The following is a 21,220-nucleotide window of genomic DNA, read 5'->3' as shown; positions in this document are numbered from 1 at the left end:
TAAATACACACGGCCCGGTAGCTCAGTGGTTAGAGCGCTGGCTTCACAAGCCAGAGGACCAGGGTTCGATTCCCCGGCCGGGTGGAGATATTTGGGTGTGTCTCCTTTCACGTAGCCCTGTTCACCTAGCAGTGAGTAGGTACGGGATGTAAATTGAGGAGTTGTGACCTTGTTGTCCCGGTGTGTGGTGTGTGCCTGGTCTCAGGCCTATCCCAAGATCGGAAATAATGAGCTTTGAGCTTGTTCCGTAGGGTAACGTCTGGCTGTCTCGTCAGAGACTGCAGTAGATCAAACAGTGAATTACACACACACACACACACAGTGGTTAGCACACTCGACTCACAATCGAGAGGGCCGGGTTCGAGTCTCGGAGCGGCAAGGCAAATGGGCAAGCCTCTTAATGTGTGGCCCCTATTCACCTAGCAGTAAATAGGTATGGGATGTAACTCGAGGGGTTGTGGCCTCGCTTTCCCGGTGTGTGGAGTGTGTTGTGGTTTCAGTCTTACACGAAGATTGGTCTATGAGCTCTGAGCTCACTCCGTAATGGGGAAGACTGGCTGGGTGACTAGCAGGCAACTGAGGTGAATTACACACACACACACACACACACACACACACACACACACACACACACACACACACACACACACACACACACACACACACTGGGGCTGGTGCAATGAAGTGTGCAATCTTGACACAAGAAATGTATTCTGTGTCACCAGTAAGTCATTTATATAATTTATTTTGGTACCATTAGCATTTAGAGAATTAATGTGTCCTTGTACAGGGGATCCTTGTGATTCAACCATTCGCAGTTTGAATTATCGCCAATTCGAACTTAGTTAATTAATACCCAATCCTCAAGGTTTGACCGACTGATTCGCCAATTCAACATTCATATCTCGCGTGCCACCCACTTGGTCAAATTTGCCACAAATCCACCACACGGAAGTGTAAACCGACGCTACCCTGTGCGTGGCTTAAGGCAGCGTCACACTACCACTTTTCCGTCAACTTTTTCTGTCAACTTTGTGAAGACTGTTAACTTTGTGAAGACTGTCAACTTCTGTTCACGCTGGTCGTCACACACAAGCTTATTTCCGCCTTTGTCGCGTTTGTAAACTGTAAACAAACATGGCAGCCCCTTCACCCCCAGCAAGCCGTTGCTATTTTTTCGTTGCTGTTTTTGGCCTGTAATGCTCCCTATGAGAGACTCTTCAGACAGCTTTGTCCACTCATAAACAACTTCCTTGGAAGTTCTGCCTTGGAATGTCGCAGTCCCAGAGAAATGTAAACAATCAACTGAACTGCTTCTCACTGTTAGGCTAGGACACAAAAAAAAAAAAAAAAAAAAAAAAAAAAAAAAATATATATATATATATATATATATATATATATATATATATATATATATATATATATATATATATATATATATATATACACACACACACACACACACACATATATATATATATATATATATATATATATATATATATATATATATATATATATATATATATATATATATATATATATATACACACACACACACACACACACACACACACACACATATACAGGCAACCCCAGTTTAACGAAGGTTCACAACAAAATTTTGCTACAGCGAAGGTTTCGTTTTACTGCTCGTTTAACGAACACCAAACTTGCTTTAACGAAGTTTTATTCAGGTAATTTTTTTCCAAATTTGAAAGCCCCACTGTATCATACAAGCTGACAGGCTTTTGAATACACCAGGAGCTGCTGGTACTAAGACCTGCCTCAGGAGAAATCCTGAGACACCTGTAGAATAAAAATCAAGATCAAGATCAAGCCTCTCGTGGACAACACAGGCGCTGCCGATACAAAGGCCTGACTCAGAAGAAATTCTGCGTCACCTGTAGCATCAAGATCAAGATCAAGATCACGTGCACCACTCACTCCCCAGTCAAAACATAACAGCGTCACCAGCAGGTCATCTTCCCTAGTTCAACTTACCACCAAAACACCCTGCAATGTGGCCTAACGTTCCTAAGAAGACCAGAAAGTGTCTTACTCTCGAAGTGAAGCTGGGTATTATTCACAGACAAGAGAGAGACCAGAAAACTAATAACATTGCTTGCCACCATCTTGACTCCATCTACTGTCTACTATTTTCAAGTCAGCAGACTCTATTAAGAAGGCTGGTGAGACCACATCTTCTTTGAAAGCTAAAAGAACCACCAGAACTTGTGACTCTACAATGGATAAAATGGAAAGCCTTGTGGAAATGTGGTACATAAGTTTTGTATGCGGCACCATGATGCGCACTTTGTTTACATTCCACAGGTTGCTGGTTAGTGTATTTCCTGTTTCACTCTCCCTCCCTTCATAAAGGTAAGATCATCAACATTATAAAGTTACATACATACATACATTAGTGTACATTATAATGACTTAAATTAAACTATCTAAATGTTTAACTTCATAATTTTTACTTTCATTAAACCTTTTACTGTACTATGATGCACTCTCGCTTTGCTTACTCTCAATGGAAGTTCAAATCAGGGGTTAAACTTGTTATAATCGGTTCGCTTAACGAAGTTTCACTTAACGAAGTGTTTTTTAGGAACGTAACCCCTTCGTTAAGCGGGGGTTGCCTGTATAAATATATATATATATATATATATATATATATATATATATATATATATATATATATATATATATATATATATATATATATATATATATATATATATATATATATATATATATATATATATATATATATATATATATATACATACAAATATATTTATATCTACTTATCAAGATTCTATTGATTTGAGATTATGGCATCATTCCAATTAACAAGAAAATTAATTTTATTATAAAAGTGTTAATTAGAAACCATAGATCTTAATTTGACAAAAAATTGACGCTAGAAGAAAACGGTGCGTTTTGTCTGACTCAAGACGATGGAAAGCCATCTCCAGACCCAGCCCTAAGAAGCACAATTTCCTGTCTTTCATAGATAAGCTTAAGCTTATAAGAAAGTATGAGGCAGGTATAGCTCACAGTGTTGTTGCAGCTCAAATGGGTGTCCCTAGATCAACAGTATCAACAATTTGGAAGAACAGGGACAAGTACTGCAAGGCCACTGCAAGTGTTTTTATTTCCAAAAATGTACTGTACAGCTCCCTAATGTGTTTGATAAAACAAATTAGATATATATAAATGAAGCTTTTAATAGTACTGATTTAGTCTTAGTTAGTGTTTTTTAGAGGTTATTGTGATGTTTTCAGGAGGTCTAGGCTGGAGGTTGGTCCCCATCCCCCCTAATTCTTAAGTATCTTATGGGAAAAATTGCTTCATGATTCAAATAAATGCTGATTTGACCGATGAATAACCGCCCTAACCCCGTTGAGTTGCGAGGACCCCCTGTATAATGTATAGTGATGTGTTCCTTAGTCAGTCCATGTTTCACTCCCTGATTGTCACATGATGCTACATGGATTGATTCACTGCCACAGAATATTTTGTCCATGGTTTCCTTTGCCACTCCCCATTTTATTCCTTCAGACCTTCACAGTAAACCAGACCACACAGGAACAGGAACACCAGGGCTTGGTGCCTGTCCTTCACCTACACTCTTTCACTCCCTTGCCTCACTTGACACTAAACACACTGACTGAGGCCACTGATATAGTCTTTGGTTTTCCTCAGGTGCGAGCCAGTACAGTGACAACAGTGGCCCGGCCTGAGGGACTGAATCCCCCACAGGCCGAGGAGAAGAAAAAGGAAGGAAAGTCACGTAACAAGAAGAATCTGAGGTGTGCAGGAGGCCAGATCTGGGAGGACACTTCACTGGGGGAATGGGACCATGGTGAGTATGTGTAGTGGTGAATGTTGGAGTGCTGTGGTGAGTGTTGGTGTGTTGTGAATATTGGAGTGTTGTGGTGAGTATGTATTGGTGTGTAGTGGTGAGTCTGTACACCATAATCAGAAACACTTCCCTCTCTCGCTGCGATGATTTTTAAAGACCACAGAGATGATCAGCCAAGTTCCAAGGAGTATTTTTCATGTTCATAATGCAGAAAACTTGTTAACATGACACAGAACATGTTACAGAACTATGCTTAAGAACCTGTGTCACTTTAACTAGAAGCCTTTGAAAATAGTGAAGATGCAGCACGGAGGTGTTTCAGAATATGGGCCTGTGTATGTTGTGCTGAGTGTTGGTGTGTTTTGGTGAGTGTTGGAGTGCTCTGGAGGGGAGAGGAATATATTACTTTTGCTTCCCATAATTAGTCTTCACATGGCAAGATGTTAGAAAGACATGTTTAGTTCCCATTCTTCCTCTAAAAATGAATGGTATGACAACCTTCTTTTCACAGATTACATTCTTGCTCCATGACCCACACTTCACAAGATATTGGGAAAAATCTGTCTTTTCTCCACTTCCCTAAGATTAATAGCATCACTTTCTTACCACACAAGATCACTTTCTTTCGGCCACAATTTTTATTTCACAATACACAAGAGATACCTGATTATTTTCCTATTTTCCACCTTACAAATTTATAAGAGCAACAGAATTTTTGCCAAGACAACCTTATAGCAGTTTTTGTACCACAATACACATTAAACACCTGATAATTTGCCTATTTTCCACCCTTAAAGAAAGACTAACAGCATTTTTTTTTTTTTTAAGAGGGGATGTTTGCTAAGCAAGGGTAACATAAAGAAAAAAGGCTCACTTAGTTGCCAGTCCCCTTGCAGGTCCAAGAGAGTTAGCTGAAAAATAGAGATAAATGTCTTGAAACCTCCCTCTTAAATGAAGTCGAGTCATAGGAAGTTGGAATACAGAAGCAGCAGATAGGGAGTTCCAGAGTTTACCAAAGAAAGGGATGAATGATTGAGAGTACTGGTTAACTTTCTTTCAACAGACGACTTCCGGATCTTTTGTGGTGACCTTGGCAACGATGTGACGGATGAGCTGCTGACACGGTACTTCAGCCACTTTGCCTCCTTCGCCAAGGCCAAGGTGGTTAGGGACAAACGCACCAATAAGAGCAAAGGTTATGGCTTCATCAGCTTCTCCGACCCGCAAGATTACATTAGAGCCATGAAGGAGATGAATGGTGAGTGTTCACTGCTATTCTCTCATGTTATATCTTTTGTTACTTTGTTTATTTATTTTTTTATCTGGCCAAGGGAAAAAGAAATGCATAGAAAAGACATGGCCACAAAGAATAGAGTCAAAAGGTTTACTTGAAATTTTAAAAATGTCTTGAAGTAGATAGGGATTGTGTAATTTACCAGTATATAGGATGGAAGATTAAGAATACTGGTTGACTCTTGTATTAGATAAGGAGAATAGAATAAGTGAGAGAAAGTAGAGAGCTTATTTAGTGAAAAAATGGGGGAGAGGGGAGAGGCATGCAGTTAGTAGAATCAGAAGAGCAGTTAGCATGAAATCATCAATAAGAGATAGGAAGAGATGCTGTCTGTCTGAGCTTTGTGTGTGTTGAAGCCCTGCCTTGGAGCATCATGGAACTATTGAGAAACTGACGTGAAAGCTGTGTGATATATTAGCTTGGAGAATCTTTTGTTGGAGATTGAAGTGCTGTTGAGTCATGGAAGTGTGAGCCTGACACGTTACCAGTGAGATGGAGACAACCACCAAGATTTGAGCATGTGTTGGTCAGCCTCAACTGTCCTACCACAGAGTGTGTAAGAAATATTAGGACTTTTTGTGGTGGTGGTGAAGCTGCATTTGATTGAAGGTACAGAGTGGTGGTGGTAGTGACAAGGTCGTCTGCTGGTCACCTAGCCAGTCTTCCCCATTACGGAGCGAGCTCAGAGCTCATAGACCGATCTTCGGGTAGGACTGAGGCCACATCAACACACAACACACACCGGGAAAGCGAGGCCACAACCTCTCAAGTTACATCCTGTACCTACTTACTGCTAGGTGAACAGGGGCCACACCGTAAGAGGCTTGCCCATTTGCCTCGCCGCTTACCGGGACTCAAACCCGGCCCTCTCAATTGTGAGCCGAGCGTACTAACCACTATACTACGCGTTTTTTTTTTTTTTTTTTTTTTAAGGTAACTCATTCATATTATTTTTAAGGTAACTCATTCATATTATTCATGTACTTTTTATTTTTTTATTTTATTTATACCATGTGGACTTTTCATGTGAATTTCTGGGCTAAAGGGAATACTTTTTGTGGTACCTCCTATCTGTGTGTGTGTGTGTGTGTGTGTGTGTGTGTGTGTGTGTGTGTGTGTGTTTACCTAGTTGTATTTACCTAGTTGTAGTTTTACAGGGCCTGGGCTTTATGCTCGTGTGGCCCCGTCTCCATATCTACACTTATCCAATTTTTCTTTAAAACTATGTACACTCTTTGCAGACACCACTTCCTCACTCAAACTGTTCCAAGTCTCAACACATCTTTGCGGGAAACTAAATTTTTTAACATCTCTCAGACATCTTCCCTTTCTCAGTTTCTTACTATGCGATCTTGTGCTTCAAATGTCATATTCTTCTCTCAGGATCAGTTTCTCATTATCCACATGATCCATTCCGTTAATCAATTTATAAACTTGTATCAGATCCCTTCTCTCTCTTCTCTGTTCCAGGGTTGGTAGATCCATAGCTTTTAGTCTCTCCTCATATGTCATTCCTTTAAATTCTGGAACCATTCTTGTAGCCATTTTTTGTAGTCTCTCCAATTTCCTTATGTGTTTCTTTTTATGAGGGGTCCACACAACTCCTGCATATTCTAATCTAGGTCTTATTTTAGTACTTATCAATTTCTTCATCATTTCTTTGTCCATATGGTGAAATGCTAATCCAATATTTCTTAGCAAATTATACATCTCTGAAAATTCTATCAATATGGCTTACCGGTTGATTGTTTTCTTCCATTGTCACTCCCAAGTCCTTCTCCTTTTTTACATTTTCTAGTTCTACTCCATCTCCCATCTTATAGATTCCTACTGGTCGTCTTTCACTTTTTCCCATTTCCATGACATGGCTTTTGTCCACATTGAATTCCATCTCCCATTTTTTACTCCATTTCCAGATCTTGTTTAAGTCTTCTTGTAGTATTTCACAATCCTCTTTTTGTTTAATGACTCTGCACAATTTCGCATCGTCTGCAAACAGATTTATGTAGCTGTTCACTCCCTCTGGCATGTCATTTATATATATGAGAAAAAGTATTGGCGCCAATACTGACCCCTGTGGCACTCCGCTGTCTACTGTTCTCCACTTGGACTTCATGTCTTTAACTACCATCCTTATTTCTCTCCCCCTCAAGTAATTTTTCATCCATCTCAATGTGCTTCCTTTTAAGCCACCCTTCTTCTCTAACGTCTATAGTAATCTTTCATATGGCACTTTATCAAACGCCTGTCTGTGTGTGTGTGTGTGTGGGTTTATGTTCGTGTGGCCCCGTCTCCATATCTACACTTATCCAATCTTACTTTAAAAGTATGCACACTCGTTGCAGACACTACTTCTTCATTTAAACTGTTCCACAGCTCGATACATCTTTGTGGGAAACTATATTTTTTAGCATCTCTCAGACATCTTTCTTTTCTCAGCTTTTTACTATGCGATCTTGTGCTTCGAATGTCATATTCTTCTCTCAGGATCAGTTTCTCATTATCCATTTGGTCCATTCTGTTGATCAATTTATAAACTTGTATCAGATCTCCTCTCTCCCTTCTTTGTTCCAGGGTTGGTAGATCCATAGCCTTTAGTCTCTCCTCATATGTCATCCCTCCAAATTCTGGAACCATTCTTGTAGCCATTTTTTGTAGTCTCTCCAACTTTCTTATGTGTTTCTTTTTATGAGGGGTCCACATAACTCCTGCATATTCCAATCTGGATCTTATTATAGTACTTATCAATTTCTTCATCATTTCTTTGTCCATGTAGTGAAATGCTAATCCAATATTCCTTAGCAAATTATGTTTCTCTAAAAATTCTATCAATATGGCTTACCGGTTGATTGTTTTCTTCCATCGTCACTCCTAAGTCCTTTTCCTTTTTTAATTTTTCTAGTTCTACTCCATCTTCCATCTTATAGATTCCCACGGGTTGTCTTTCACTCTTTCCCATTTCCATGACATGGCTTTTGTTCACATTGAATTCCATTTTCCACTTTTTACTCCATTCCCAGATCTTATTTAGGTCTTCTTGCAGTATTTCACAATCTTTTTTTTGCTTTATAACTCTGCACAGTTCCGTATCATCTGCAAACAGATTTATGTAGCTGTTCACTCCTTCTGGCATGTCGTTAATATAAATGAGGAAAACTATTGGTACCAATACTGGCCCCTGTGGCACTCCGCTTTCTACTGCTCTCCACTTGGACTTGTGTGTGTGTGTGTGTGTGTATGTAATTCACCTTCGTCGTCTGCTGGTCACCCAGCCAGTCTTTCCTGTTACGGAGCGAGCTCAGAGCTCATAGACCGATCTTCGGGTAGGACTGAGACCACATCACACACAACACACACCGGGAAAGCGAGGCCACAACCCCTCGAGTTATGCCCATTTGCCTCACCGCTTCCTGGGACTCGAACCCGGCCCTCTCGATTTTGAGTCGAGTGTGCTAACCACTACACTATGCCGTGTGTGTGTGTGTATGTGAGAGAGAGAGAGAGAGAGAGAGAGAGAGAGAGAGAGAGAGACTGCTGGTTGCATACCGGTCCCTCTTGAAGCAATTGTTTCGTGCATTACAAACTTAGAGAGCAGATTGTAGTTGGACACCAAAGATAGATTTATATCATGGGATCTGCTTTCTATTTTCATATCTATATTTTATTCTTCATTCACAAATCCAGTTTACATTGAGAGAAATTCTATATATATATATATATATATATATATATATATATATATATATATATATATATATATATATATATATATATATATATATATACATTATTGTATATATATATGGCGGTACATCTTTGGTTTGTTAGGTGGGACAGTGGTATGGTGATTGTGTGTTGTCACTTGTAACACACGACCTTGTCAGTAGCGGTTCCTAAGATGACAGTGAGCTGTAAGACTGTGGTGTTGGTGTGGTGCTGCTTTGCATGTGTGATGGTGGTGGTGAGAGGGCATGCCAGTCCCCTCATCTGCCCATGGGCCGCCATCCGTGGGACAGGAAATGGTGGAGTAACGGCCCACCACTCCTGAAGCTTGCCACATACCGGTCACCACCACCACTACCCCTGCCGCCATTGTTGTCTGAGGGGATGAGTGATGCAGCCATCCAGGGGTGCTGTGTGTCCGTCCAGGTGGAGGAGGAGGACCAGGTGGGAGTGGGTGAGCCACCTGCACCCCAGCCCTGGGATGCAAACACTCCAGCTCGCTTGTCCTTTACGAATGGTTTTGTCTTGGTGAAGAGTGGCGCCAGTTTGTCACCACCACCCTGGGCTGCCTCCTGCATGCCAGGGAATGCACCAGGCTCCTCCACAGCTGCACTGCGCTTTCCCAGGGGACTCCATGTGCCAGAAGTGAAGATGGAGTGGAATCTGCGGTATTGTGGCTGCGGTTGCGTTTCCTGCCTCTGTGTTGACACCAGTGCTGCAAACCTGGCCCGGCCTGCCCGCTCTGTTGACCACAGAGTTTACTGTTAACAACCTCAGTACATTTCCAAGTGCATTGTTTACAGTGTTGGTGTTTGTGTGTGCATGTAGGGAATGCGAGTGGCTGATTAAGAGAAGAGCAGAGCAAAAACAGACTTGAAGAAGGGAAGTTAGGGAGTGAGATGTGGTGAGCTGCATAGGGTGAGGCATAGTACTGTACATCAGATGTGCAAGAAGAGAAACACTTAAACACTCACTCAGCTTGGGAACAAAGAATGTTGAAATGACAGCCTTAACACACACCACATCACACATCAGGCAGTATTGAGCTAGTGACCCTTACTCATGAGTGCCAGTAATGCTTACCCCTGAGTGCCAGTCAGCCTTGCCCATGAGTGTCAGTGAGCCTTACCCTTGAGTGTCAGTGAGCCTTACCCTTGAGTGTCAGTGAGTCTTACCCTTGTGTACCAGTGATCCTTACCACTGAGTGCCAGTGAGCCTTGCCCATGAGTGCCAGTGAGCCTTCTTACCCTTGAGTGCCAGTGAGTCTTACCCTTGTGTACCAGTGAGCCTTACCACTGAGTGCCAGTGAGCCTTACCCTTGAGTGTCAGTGAGCCTTACCCTTGTGTACCAGTGACCCTTACCACTGAGTGCCAGTGAGCCTTACCCTTGAGTGCCAGTAAGTCTTACCCTTGTGTACCAGTGACCCTTACCACTGAGTGCCAGTGAGCCTTACCTTTGAGTGCCAGTGAGTCTTACCCTTGTGTACCAGTGAGCCTTACCACTGAGTGCCAGTGAGCCTTGCCCATGAGTGCCAGTGAGCCTTGCCCATGAGTGCCAGTGGGTCTTACCCTTGAGTGCCAGTGAGTCTTACCCTTGTGTACCAGTGAGCCTTGCCCATGAGTGCCATTGACTCTTACCACTGAGTGCCAGTGAGCCTTACCCTCTGAATGCCAGTGAGCCTTACCCCTGAGTGCCAGTGAAGAAGGGACTGGCTGTTCTGTGTCGTCCTGGCCATGAGAGGAGGCACCAGTGGCTGCCTGGTGTAGCGGTGTGGGGCCGGGGGAGGAGGGGCATCATAGCCACCCGGTCCCCAGCCACGGCTCAGAAACACTTTCTTGGTGCGGCTGGTGACGTCCTGCAGTGGGTGTGTGGCCGGCAGGCTGAGGACAGCATTGGAATCCCAGGGTAGTAACGACAGCCATGGGGAGCCTGGTTGCTCCCCTGTGGGTGTGGGAGGAGTCCCAGGCAGGCAGGTGGTCAACACTGCCATGCTCCCTACCCACACCAGGGATGCCCCGAACAGCTGCAGGAAAAGGCATCGTAGATTAGGGAAAAGATGTCACCACGCACTGAATATTGATTGGGTTATTGTGAAGGAATAATGTCAACTCTGATTGAAAAATTTAGTCATTGAAGGAAATGGAGAAAATTAGCATTGACTTGTTGCTCGTCTGTTTCTTGTGCTATTATTGTTGTTGTTGTGTTAACAATGACTGCTTTGGCATGTTGAAAGAAAACTATTAGACAGACAACAAAAACTAAATCATTAAATAAAAACAGAAGAATGAGATTCTTAACATTCTTTACCAGTGTGACTCAGTCTTTCTCAACACACCTCACTTACAATAAACTAGAAAAAATGTGAGAAAAAAAGATGATAAATAGAGAAGAAAAGGAATATAAACTACTACTACTACTACTACTACTACTACTACAATTCCATTATCATTGTCATTCTCACACACACACACACACACACACACACACACACACACACACACACACACACACACACACACACACACACACACACACACACGGCCCGGTAGCTCAGTGGTTAGAGCGCTGGCTTCACAAGCCAGAGAGGACTGGGGTTCGATTCCCCGGCCGGGTGGAGATATTTGGGATGTAAATCGAGGAGTTGTGACCTTGTTGTCCCGGTGTGTGGTGTGTGCCTGGTCTCAGGCTTATCCCAAGATCGGAAATAATGAGCTCTGAGCTCGTTCCGTAGGGTAACGTCTGGCTGTCTCGTCAGAGACTGCAGCAGATCAAAACAGTGAATTACACACACACACACACACACACAATAGTAGCGTACTAGTAGTAGTAGTAGTAGTAGAGGACCACAGAGTATAGATAGGAAGCGAAGTCAGTGTGTGGGTGGTTAGTGTGTGTGTGTGTTCTAGTTACTCTTGACATGGCCAGTTGCATGACAGAGAAATGTATTAACGTTCGTGCTGCAACACCCACGCACTCCTACACACACACACACACACACACACAGGTAGGGAGGGTTGGCCAGCCATTCAGTGGGAGAGGGAGGGAGGTAGGATAGGAAAACTTAGGGAGGAAGTAAAGAAAAGAAAAGGAGAAAGAATTAATGAAAACTTAATGTGACGAGAGAGAGAGAGAGAGAGAGAGAGAGAGAGAGAGAGAGAGAGAGATGTAGTTGACGTCTTCACAGGTATTGTTATTGAACGAAGGCATTATAGACATAATTCCGTTAATGGTAAGACAAAGTTTTAAAAAATTGTGATGATAGAGGGTGAGCATTGATCATGCATGTGTGACGATGGTGGTGTGCAAGAGAGAGAGAGAGAGAGAGAGAGAGAGAGAGAGAGTACTCTATTACTTCATTACTATCCTCGCTTCCATTACTACTACCACTGAAACTCCTCCTCCTCCTCCTCCTCCACCATTAACAACAACAACAACAACTACTACTACTACTACTACTACTACTACTACTACTACTACTACTACTACTACTACTACTACTACTACTACTACTACTAAAAAATGATATTCAAATTTGTTATACCAAAAATATGAAAATTCTCTCTCTCTCTCTCTCTCTCTCTCTCTCTCTCTCTCTCTCAGTTGTCAAAAAGGCGTGTGTGTTAAGCATTTCAATTTACGGAGAGGAATATAAAATGAAAAGTTTGAAAGAAATTAATATACCAAACTAGTTTTTCCTTCCCTTTATAAACCCAAGATTATCATAATATGAAGGCGGTAGATTAATGTGTGTGTGTGTGTGTGTGTGTGTGTGTGTGTGTGTGTGTGTGTGTGTGTGTGTGTAGCACTTACCATAATAGCTATAACAATAAAAGTAATATGTTTTCTGAGTAGCAGCAAATTACGTACTCCTCCTCCTCCGTCTTCTTCTTCTTCTTCTTCTTCTTCTTCTTCTTCTTCTTCTTCTTCTTCTTCTTCTTCTTCTTCTTCTTCTTCTTCTTCTTCTTCTTCTTCTTCTTCTTCTTCTTCTTCTTCTTCTTCTTCTTCTTCTTTCTAACCTGTTTATTCCTTATTCTCTCTCCTCTTCCCCTCTCTCTTTCTCTTCTCCGCCTCCTACTCCTCTCTCTTCCTTTTCAGTGTCTTCTCTGCTTCTCTTTTCTCCTTGTCTTGTCTTTTCACCAGTACAGCCTGGGAAAAACAAAGAAAATGCATTATTGTTGTGAGTATGCTTCCTCCTCCTCCTTCTCCTCCTCCTTCTATGACTCAGTGCGAAGTTTGCTCTAGTTTGTTGGTGAGAGATAATGTTCCCCCCTCTCTCTTCCCCTCTCTCTCTCTCTCTCTCTCTCTCTCTCTCTCTCTCTCTCTCTCTCTCTCTCTCTGGAGATCACGATCTTTTTGTTTCGGCGACAACGCAATTAATTTCCATATTTTTCCTCCTCCTCCTCCTCCTCCTCCTCCTCCTCCTCCTCCTCCTCCTCCTCCTCCTTGATAGTCTTGCGTGCACCTTCCGTAAGTTAACACACACACACACACACACACACACACACACACACACACACACACACACACACACACACACACACACACACACCTATCGTGCCGTGCTGTGTTGTCGTGTCGTTTCACCATGTCGGGTAGAGCTAGGCAGGTCGCGGTAATGCAGTGTTTTATTTCCCCCTCTTTGGTAATTATCATAATTTTTCCTCACTTATCACGACTATTTACGTGGTCTTTCAGTAGTCTCGCGTGGCTGTTTCCTTGGCGCGGGCTCTCTCACTTTTTTTTTTTTATTTATTTATTTTTTTTTTATTTTCTCTGTCTTTCATTTTAATTTTCGTGAATATTAGTTTTATTGTCTTCATTCTTCTAATATTATCTGCGTGAGTGGTTGTTGTGAAATGAGGAGGAGGAGGAGGAGGAAGAGGTCGGATGGAGGAATTGGGAAAGGAGGAGGATGGAAGGAACTGTGGGGGAGGAGGAAGGAAAAAGAAAGAGGAAAGAAACGAGGAGGAAAATGGGGAAAACATAAAGAGGAAGAAGGAGGTGAAGATGGAGAAGGTTAGGGAGGAGGAGGAAGGAGGATAGATGGAGAATGGGAGGTATAAATGAAGAGGATGGGTGAAGATAGAGAGAAGGGAAGAGTGGGAAATGAAGGAGGTAAAAATAAAGAACGGAGGAGGAAGACGAAGGAAAGAGGATATGGAAGAGGAAAAGACAAGACACTAACATACCTGCGTGGAAGAGGAGGAGGAGGAGGAGGAGGAGGAGGGGGAGGAGGAGGATGTGGATGTACATATGTGCGTGTGTGAAACGTTCATGGTACATCTTAGTCGTAGAAGTAGTAATAATAGTAGTAGTAGGAGGAGGAGGAGGAGGAAAAGAAGAAGAAGAAGAATAGAAACGAAATAGTAATAGCTAGTAGTTGTAACAATGATAGCAGTGGTGGTGGTGGTGGTGGTGGCAGTACAGTGTGAGCAAACGTGAAGTTCGCGTCATCATTACCATCAACAGCAGCAGTAATACAATGCACGCGCGTCTCGTGGTAAAGGTGTAGGAGTGGGCGGGGGACAGTGAGCCATCAGTACATTACACCTGCCATCACTTTCTTGCTCTTTTTTTTTCTCTCTCTCTCTGTTTCTCTCTAATTTTGTCTAATCCTTTCTTACTGCGCTTTTTTTCCATATTTGTGAATATTTTTGACGTTTTTGTCTTCATTTCACCACCACCACCACCACCACTACTACTACTACTACTACTACTACTACTACTACTACTACTACTACTACTACTACTACTACTACTACTACTACTACTACTACTACTACTACTACTACTACTACTACTACTACTACTACTACTACTACTACTACTACTTGGCTATGCACAAAGCGGCGAACAAGTGTGTGTGTGTGTGTGTGTGTGTGTCGGCGACCACTCAGGCTTAGGTAAAAGCTATCAAAACACCACCAGAATAAAACGAGAGAGAGAGAGAGAGAGAGAGAGAGAGATGTGACGATATGAATGATAATACTTTGGTTCAGCGAGGTTAAAAAAAAAGAAAGAAAAAGAAATGAATAAATGTGTACTCTCTCTCTCTCTCTCTCTCGTCTCTCTCTCTCTCTCTCTCTCTCTCTCTCTCTCTCTCTCTCTCTCTCTCTCTCTCTCTCTCTCTCTCTCTCTCTCTCTCTCTCTCTCTCCGCTTCATTCAGAATAGAGTTATAAGTGGAATGAAAGGCTTGCTTTGTTTTGACGGCTCAGTGAAGTGTATATATACGAGTATTCAGGCATTGGTCATTCATATTAACCCTTTCTCTGTTAATCCCTTCAGTATCATGACACGTTTCCATATATATTCTGCTTACTATTTGGCTAATTCATACAGCTTCAAAAACTTATGTAGGTGATTAAAATTGTGAAAAACTGGCAATTAATCTTCTGACCTCCATAGACCCTTCTTAATGTCAATAAAATGGTCTAATCGTACCCAAAACCTCATGGTAAAAACTCGTTCTAGTACTGAGGGAGTTAATATTCTCATCTTTCCCTCATCACTAACATCACTGTAACGTCTTTTCTTGTTTTCCAGTCACTTATAAACATTGTACTGACTTAAAACCGCAAGACCTCTTTTTTATATACTTTTCGTGTTCTTGGTGTTTGTAAAAGTTTGTTGCTTATAGCGATGTGAATTGGCGCTTGTCTGAGTGAAAGGGGTAGGAAAGACACGGGAATTAGATAAGTGTTGATGTCTTTTGTGTATTTATTTTTTAAAGTGATATATTTTCTTTGTCTTATCATAGTTAGATATTAGTACACGACTGTTTGTAATCCGAGACATCTGTGGCGCTAAGTTATTAATTCTCTCTCTCTCTCTCTCTCTCTCTCTCTCTCTCTCTCTCTCTCTCTCTCTCTCTCTCTCTCTCTCTCTCTCTCTCTCCGTGGTCAGTTTCCTTCATGGGTAAAAACGAGGAAAAAAGAAAGTTTTCCTCTCATTTAGAAGTTTCCCTTTTAATTTTCCACTTCGCGTCTTAGAGAAGCTAGATTTCCCTCACACCGCCACTCCGCGTCCCGTCTCCCCCTTTCTTGTGGCCTAGTTCACATGTAACAGAGGAAAGAAAGTAATTGAAATTTTTATATAGATTCTTCTTAGACCTGCACTCTCCTCAATTTCTCTTGCTCGTATATCAATCACTTCTGTGCTTCACCTCCACTATTTCAAAAGGCTTTATTTAAATTTACACGATTTTTTTTGTGTGTGTTTACGGTTCTAGAGGCAGACTGACAAAATTTCTGCATTATTAACTGGAGAAACTTGAAAATCTCGCTAATCATCTCTGTGGCCTTAGAACATAGTCGTGGTGAGAGAAAAAAAAATTTAGGATGTTTTTATGGTTCTACAGGCATATTGACAAGATTTCTATATTGTTAACTGGAGAAAATCCCACCAATCATCTCTGTGGCCTTGGAAAATAGTCATAAGTGAGAGAAAAGAACGTTTTTAAGGCATTTTTACGGTTCTAGAGGCAGATGAACCGGTGAACATTTGAAAATCCTGCTAATCATCTCTTTGGCCTCGAAAAATAGTCGTGGTGACAAAGAAGGACGTGTTTAAGATGGGTTTTTTTCTGGTTGTAGAGGGAGATTGATAAGATTTCTACATTATTAACTGGAGAAACACTCTTGAAAATCCCGCCAATCATCTCTGTGGGGTTGGAAAATAGTCATGGTGAGAGATAGGAATGTTTTTATAGTTCTAGAGGGAGAGTGACAAGATTTCGCTCTATTAACTGGAGAAACACTCTTGAAAATCCCGTTAATCATTACTCGTGGTGAAAGAGAAAAGCGTTTTTAAGATTTTTTTGTTTTGTTTACAGTTCTAGAGGCAGATTAACCAGATTTTTATTTTATTAACTGGAGAAACACTCTTGAAAACCCAGCTAATCGTCTCAATGGCCTTGGAAAATAGTCGTGATGAAAGAGTAAAGTGTTTCTAAATACGGACGTGTGTCACTTCCAGCACTGCCACACAGGACACAGCACACAGGACACGTGAAATGCTGTTCTCCGCTGTGCTGTGCTATGCTGACTCGTTTTGCCTCGCTCGTTCATGATTCAAAATATTCACTTTTTATTTATATTGTTATTTTTTTAGGTATCTTATGTTTTGTATTTAATTTTGAATATTCTACATGTGGTGTATATATATATATTTTTTCTGTTTTGGTTTGAGATTGTTCACTTCTTTATTTCTCCTTCGACTTTTCATGAGTGTGTTAACTCGTTGAATAAACAGATAATTTATTAATTTATTTTTCTTCATTTCTATTTCTCTTTTTTCTTTTTCCCTCTTTTAGTTCAGATTGTCACTATGTTATCTTCCACGTTTCTCTCTCTCTCTCTCTCTCTCTCTCTCTCTCTCTCTCTCTCTCTCTCTCTCTCTCTCTCTCTCTCTCTCTCTCTCTCTCTCTCTCTCTCTCTCTCTCTCTCTCTCTCTCTCTCTCTCTCTCTCTCTCTCTCTCTCTCTCTCTCTCTCTCGGGTCCACAATACGTCACTTTTTTCACATTTATTATCTGTGCTTGGGAAAGGTTTGATGTTATTGATAATAGTACCGGTACAAATAATAATGAAAATGGTGATGGTGGTGGTGGTGGTGTTTTTCATTGATGATGTTAAGGATACTACTACTACTACTACTACTACTACTACTACTACTACTACTACTACTACTACTACTACTACTACTACTACTACTACTACTACTACTACTACTACTACCACTATTACAACTACTACTACTATTAAATAAACGAAGCACTAAAGAAAAGTATAAGGAGAAATAATAAAAAAAAGGCACATTCTCTCTCTCTCTCTCTCTCTCTCTCTCTCTCTCTCTCTCTCTCTCTCTCTCTCTCTCTCTCTCTCTCTCTCTCTCTCTCTCTCTCTCTCTCTCTCTCTCTCTCTCTCTCTCTCTCTCTCTCTCTCTCTCTCTCTCTCTCTCTCTCTCTCTCTCTCTCTCTCTCTCTCTCTCTCTCTCTGCATTATTATCTAACACTCGTGTGTGTGTATATAATTCACCACGGTCACCTGCTGGTCACCCAGCCAGTCTTCCCCATTACGGAGCGAGCTCAGAGCTCATAGACCAATTTTCGGGTAGGACTGAGACCACAACACACTCCACACACCGGGAAAGCGAGGCCACAACCCCTCGAGTTACATCCCGTGCCTATTTACTGCTAGGTGAACAGGGGTCACATATTAAGAGGCTTGCCCATTTGCCTCGCGCGCCCGGGACACGAACCCAGACCTTCTCGATTGTAAGCCGAGCGTGTTAACCACTACACTACGCGGTGTGTGTGTGTGTGTGTGTGTGTGTGTGTGTGTGTGTGTGTGTGTGTGTGTGTGTACGTATTTACCTGTGGATGGCTGGCGCGGGAGTGAGGGTGTCTGTGTGCGCGGCTCTCCTTATATACTCCCTGTGTTGCGCTCCTCCACTCCCGCCCACTCCTTTCCAACTCCACTCCTGAAGACCTCTATACTATCCTCTCTCTCTCTCTCTCTCTCTCTCTCTCTCTCTCTCTCTCTCTCTCTCTCTCTCTCTCTCTCTCTCTCTCTCTCTCTCCCCACACAACAAAATTCACTCCCGTCCACTCACTGCCACCCACTTCTGCCCACACTTGCTAAATAGGTCATGTGATGCGTCAGTGAATCATCTTCGCCTGCACTGAGCGTTTGAAAGTTGTTGTTGTTGTTGTTGTTGTTGTTGTTGTGTGTGTGATTGGTTAGCAAACTCCTGTTATTGTTGTTGTTGTTTTTGTTGTTGCTGCTGTAGTTGTTGTCGTTGTTCTGCTTCTTGTCCTTGTTCTTATTTTTCTTGTTCTTATTGTTGTTGTTCTTGTTGTTCTTTTCTTCTTGTACTCGTGAAGTTTGCAGATAGATGCTGAGAGAGAGAGAGAGAGAGAGAGAGAGAGAGAGAGAGAGAGAGAGAGAGAGAGAGAGAGAGAGACCTAATAATAAGTTGGTATCCTGATGAGCCTCGGGTCAGATTACAGGTGAGTTAGCAGGTCAGATGAGAATGACGTGAGGTAAAAATATCATAGTTAATCTTATTCATATATAAATATAATAAAATGCACTAGAGATTATTGTATTTTGTAGTGTGTGTGTGTGTGTGTGTGTGTGTGTGTGTGTGTGTGTGTGTGTGTGTGTGTGTGTGTGTGTGTGTGTAATAATAATAATAATGATAATAATATACGGTCTATTAGGAATTACAGTACATACATACTGAATATATACATCTGGGGATTGGGGGAGGCTTTGTAGTTTATGGCTCGCACTATGGTGGAGATCGCACTGTGTTGGTAACGGTTGGTTCGAGGAGCCCTTATTGGCATAAACACATTGTTGTAACGTGTGTGTGTGTGTGTGTGTGCGTGTGTGTGTGTGTTGTGTGTGTGTGTGTGTGTGTGTTTTATTTTCCTTTTCCAGATACGTAACATCGTCAGTTTTCGATCATTTGTTAGGAATAGGAAGCAGAATATTCCTTCCCTGAGTGAACGGATGTGAACAAGTGAACGAAGATTTAAGGGAAAGGGAACGGGAAGGTTAGGTTAAGTAAGGTCAGTGTGTGTGTGTGTGTGTGTGTGTGTGTGTGTGTGTGTGTGTGTGTGTGTGTGTGTGTGTGTGTGTGTGTGTGTGTGAGCGCAATATGGCTACCCTGACTGTCACTGTATAAGGGAGATAAATGGCATGGATTTATATTCTTTCTCTCCTATATACTTGATTCTCTCTCTCTCTCTCTCTCTCTCTCTCTCTCTCTCTCTCTCTCTCTCTCTCTCTCTCTCTCTCTCTCTCTCTCTCTCTCTCTCTATTTCATTTATTGTTCTTTTTTTCCCTCCTCTTCATGTTCATTGCATCTCTTCGTTTTGGTGATTATTTTCTCTCCTTTTTCCTCCTGCCCTCATCCCTCTCTCCTCACTCTTCACTCCTGCGCAGGCGTGGAGGAGGGAAGAGAGAGAATCATCAGGTATGCCAGCCAGGTGTGTGGGGAGAAGAGGAGAAGGAGGAGGTGGTGGAAGTGGAAATGGAGGAGGAGTTGGAGGTGGAGGAAGAGGAGGAGGAGGAGGGAGGACACAATCTCAAGGGAAATATTGGTCTGTGTTTCTGCAAGGTCGGTATTCGTGTATATATATATGGAATGTTTTGAAAGGAGTACTAGAAAACAACTACTACACCAACAACAATGTGTGATTTCAAAGGTATTTAATTTTCCAGGTAATTTGAAACGTGTTGGTTAAGAATGAGCTTTTTTTTTTAATATAGTTATGGCAATATTCTGATTATTTCGTCGTGTTTTTATTGATTGAGTGTTTTTGTGAAGTTTGTCTCGGTGGCGACTTGCATTTTTTCCCGTTGACATTCGGTATTTGGTTATTTAAACCGTGTAGGTTGAAACTGGTTAGTCTCCTTCTTTAATTATTACATATTTTTCTCTATTTTTATATTTATTTATTCTTGGCCATGGCTTTAGTAAACGATTTTTTGTTTCTATTCTTATAGTTTTATTTTATTTTATTTTTTTTTTTCGCAGCATTTCATTAAAACAGGCTGAGTGTGTACAACATTCTTACTATTTGCTATAACACTTTCTTTTCCCCTCATGTCATTCATTTCCTATTGCCGCTAATTTAAGGCGTCTGGGTGAAGGTACGCTTTGTAAGGAGACTGGCCTTTTCTTCTGTATATCTTTGTTGTCCTTGGCCAGTCCTCCTCTCCTACATAAAAAAAAAAGAAACAGCATTTCATTAGGCGAGGTACGAAAATATTGGTTGTTATACTCTGATTAACTTTTTTTCTCGTCAATTACTTTGTTTCATCTAATTTTTCGACTTTGTTATCGCATCGTACGCTATCCTCTTCTCTATTGTTTCTCGCCAAGGAACAGAATTAATGATACCAGTGTGTGTGTGTGTGTGTGTGTGTGTGTGTGTGTGTGTGTGTGTGTGTGTGTGTGTGTGTGTGTGTGTGTGTGTGTGTGTGGGTCACGCGATGCAACACCAACACCTTGTTATTGTCTGTCAGAATATCACTCACTTCATTTTTACTCACCGCTGTTCTCATTCTTACCATTGCTTCATTCACTTCTCGTAATCAGTCCTACTCTCTCTCTCTCTCTCTCTCTCTCTCTCTCTCTCTCTCTCTCTCTCTCTCTCTCTCTCTCTCTCTCTCTCTCTCTCTCTCTCTCTCTCTCTCTCTCTCTCTCTCTCTCTCTCTCTCTCTCTCTCTCTCTCTCTCTCTCTCTCTCTCAGTTTTTCTTTATTAGATAAGTAGATAGACAGACTAAGAATAAATAAATAAATAGATGAAAACTGT

At 41.7% G+C, this 21,220-nt stretch overlaps 1 protein-coding gene across 1 annotated transcript in view; it reads left to right on the top strand.

Annotated features, from left to right (window-relative positions):
* Nucleotides 1-21,220, top strand: part of LOC123506783 (RNA-binding protein 42-like) — a 41,631-nt gene that overhangs the window by 18,012 nt on the left and 2,399 nt on the right. The window contains exons 6-7 of the mRNA XM_045259119.1: nucleotides 3,715-3,874; nucleotides 4,938-5,132. Coding sequence (XP_045115054.1) covers nucleotides 3,715-3,874; nucleotides 4,938-5,132 — 355 coding nt within the window. The remainder of the gene's footprint in view (nucleotides 1-3,714; nucleotides 3,875-4,937; nucleotides 5,133-21,220) is intronic.

The sequence above is a fragment of the Portunus trituberculatus genome, chromosome 20, assembly GCF_017591435.1.
Source record: "Portunus trituberculatus isolate SZX2019 chromosome 20, ASM1759143v1, whole genome shotgun sequence".
Lineage (NCBI taxonomy): Eukaryota > Metazoa > Arthropoda > Malacostraca > Decapoda > Portunidae > Portunus > Portunus trituberculatus.
The sequence above is the reverse complement of the archived record's forward strand: the minus strand, read 5'-3'. Positions and strand labels throughout refer to the sequence as shown.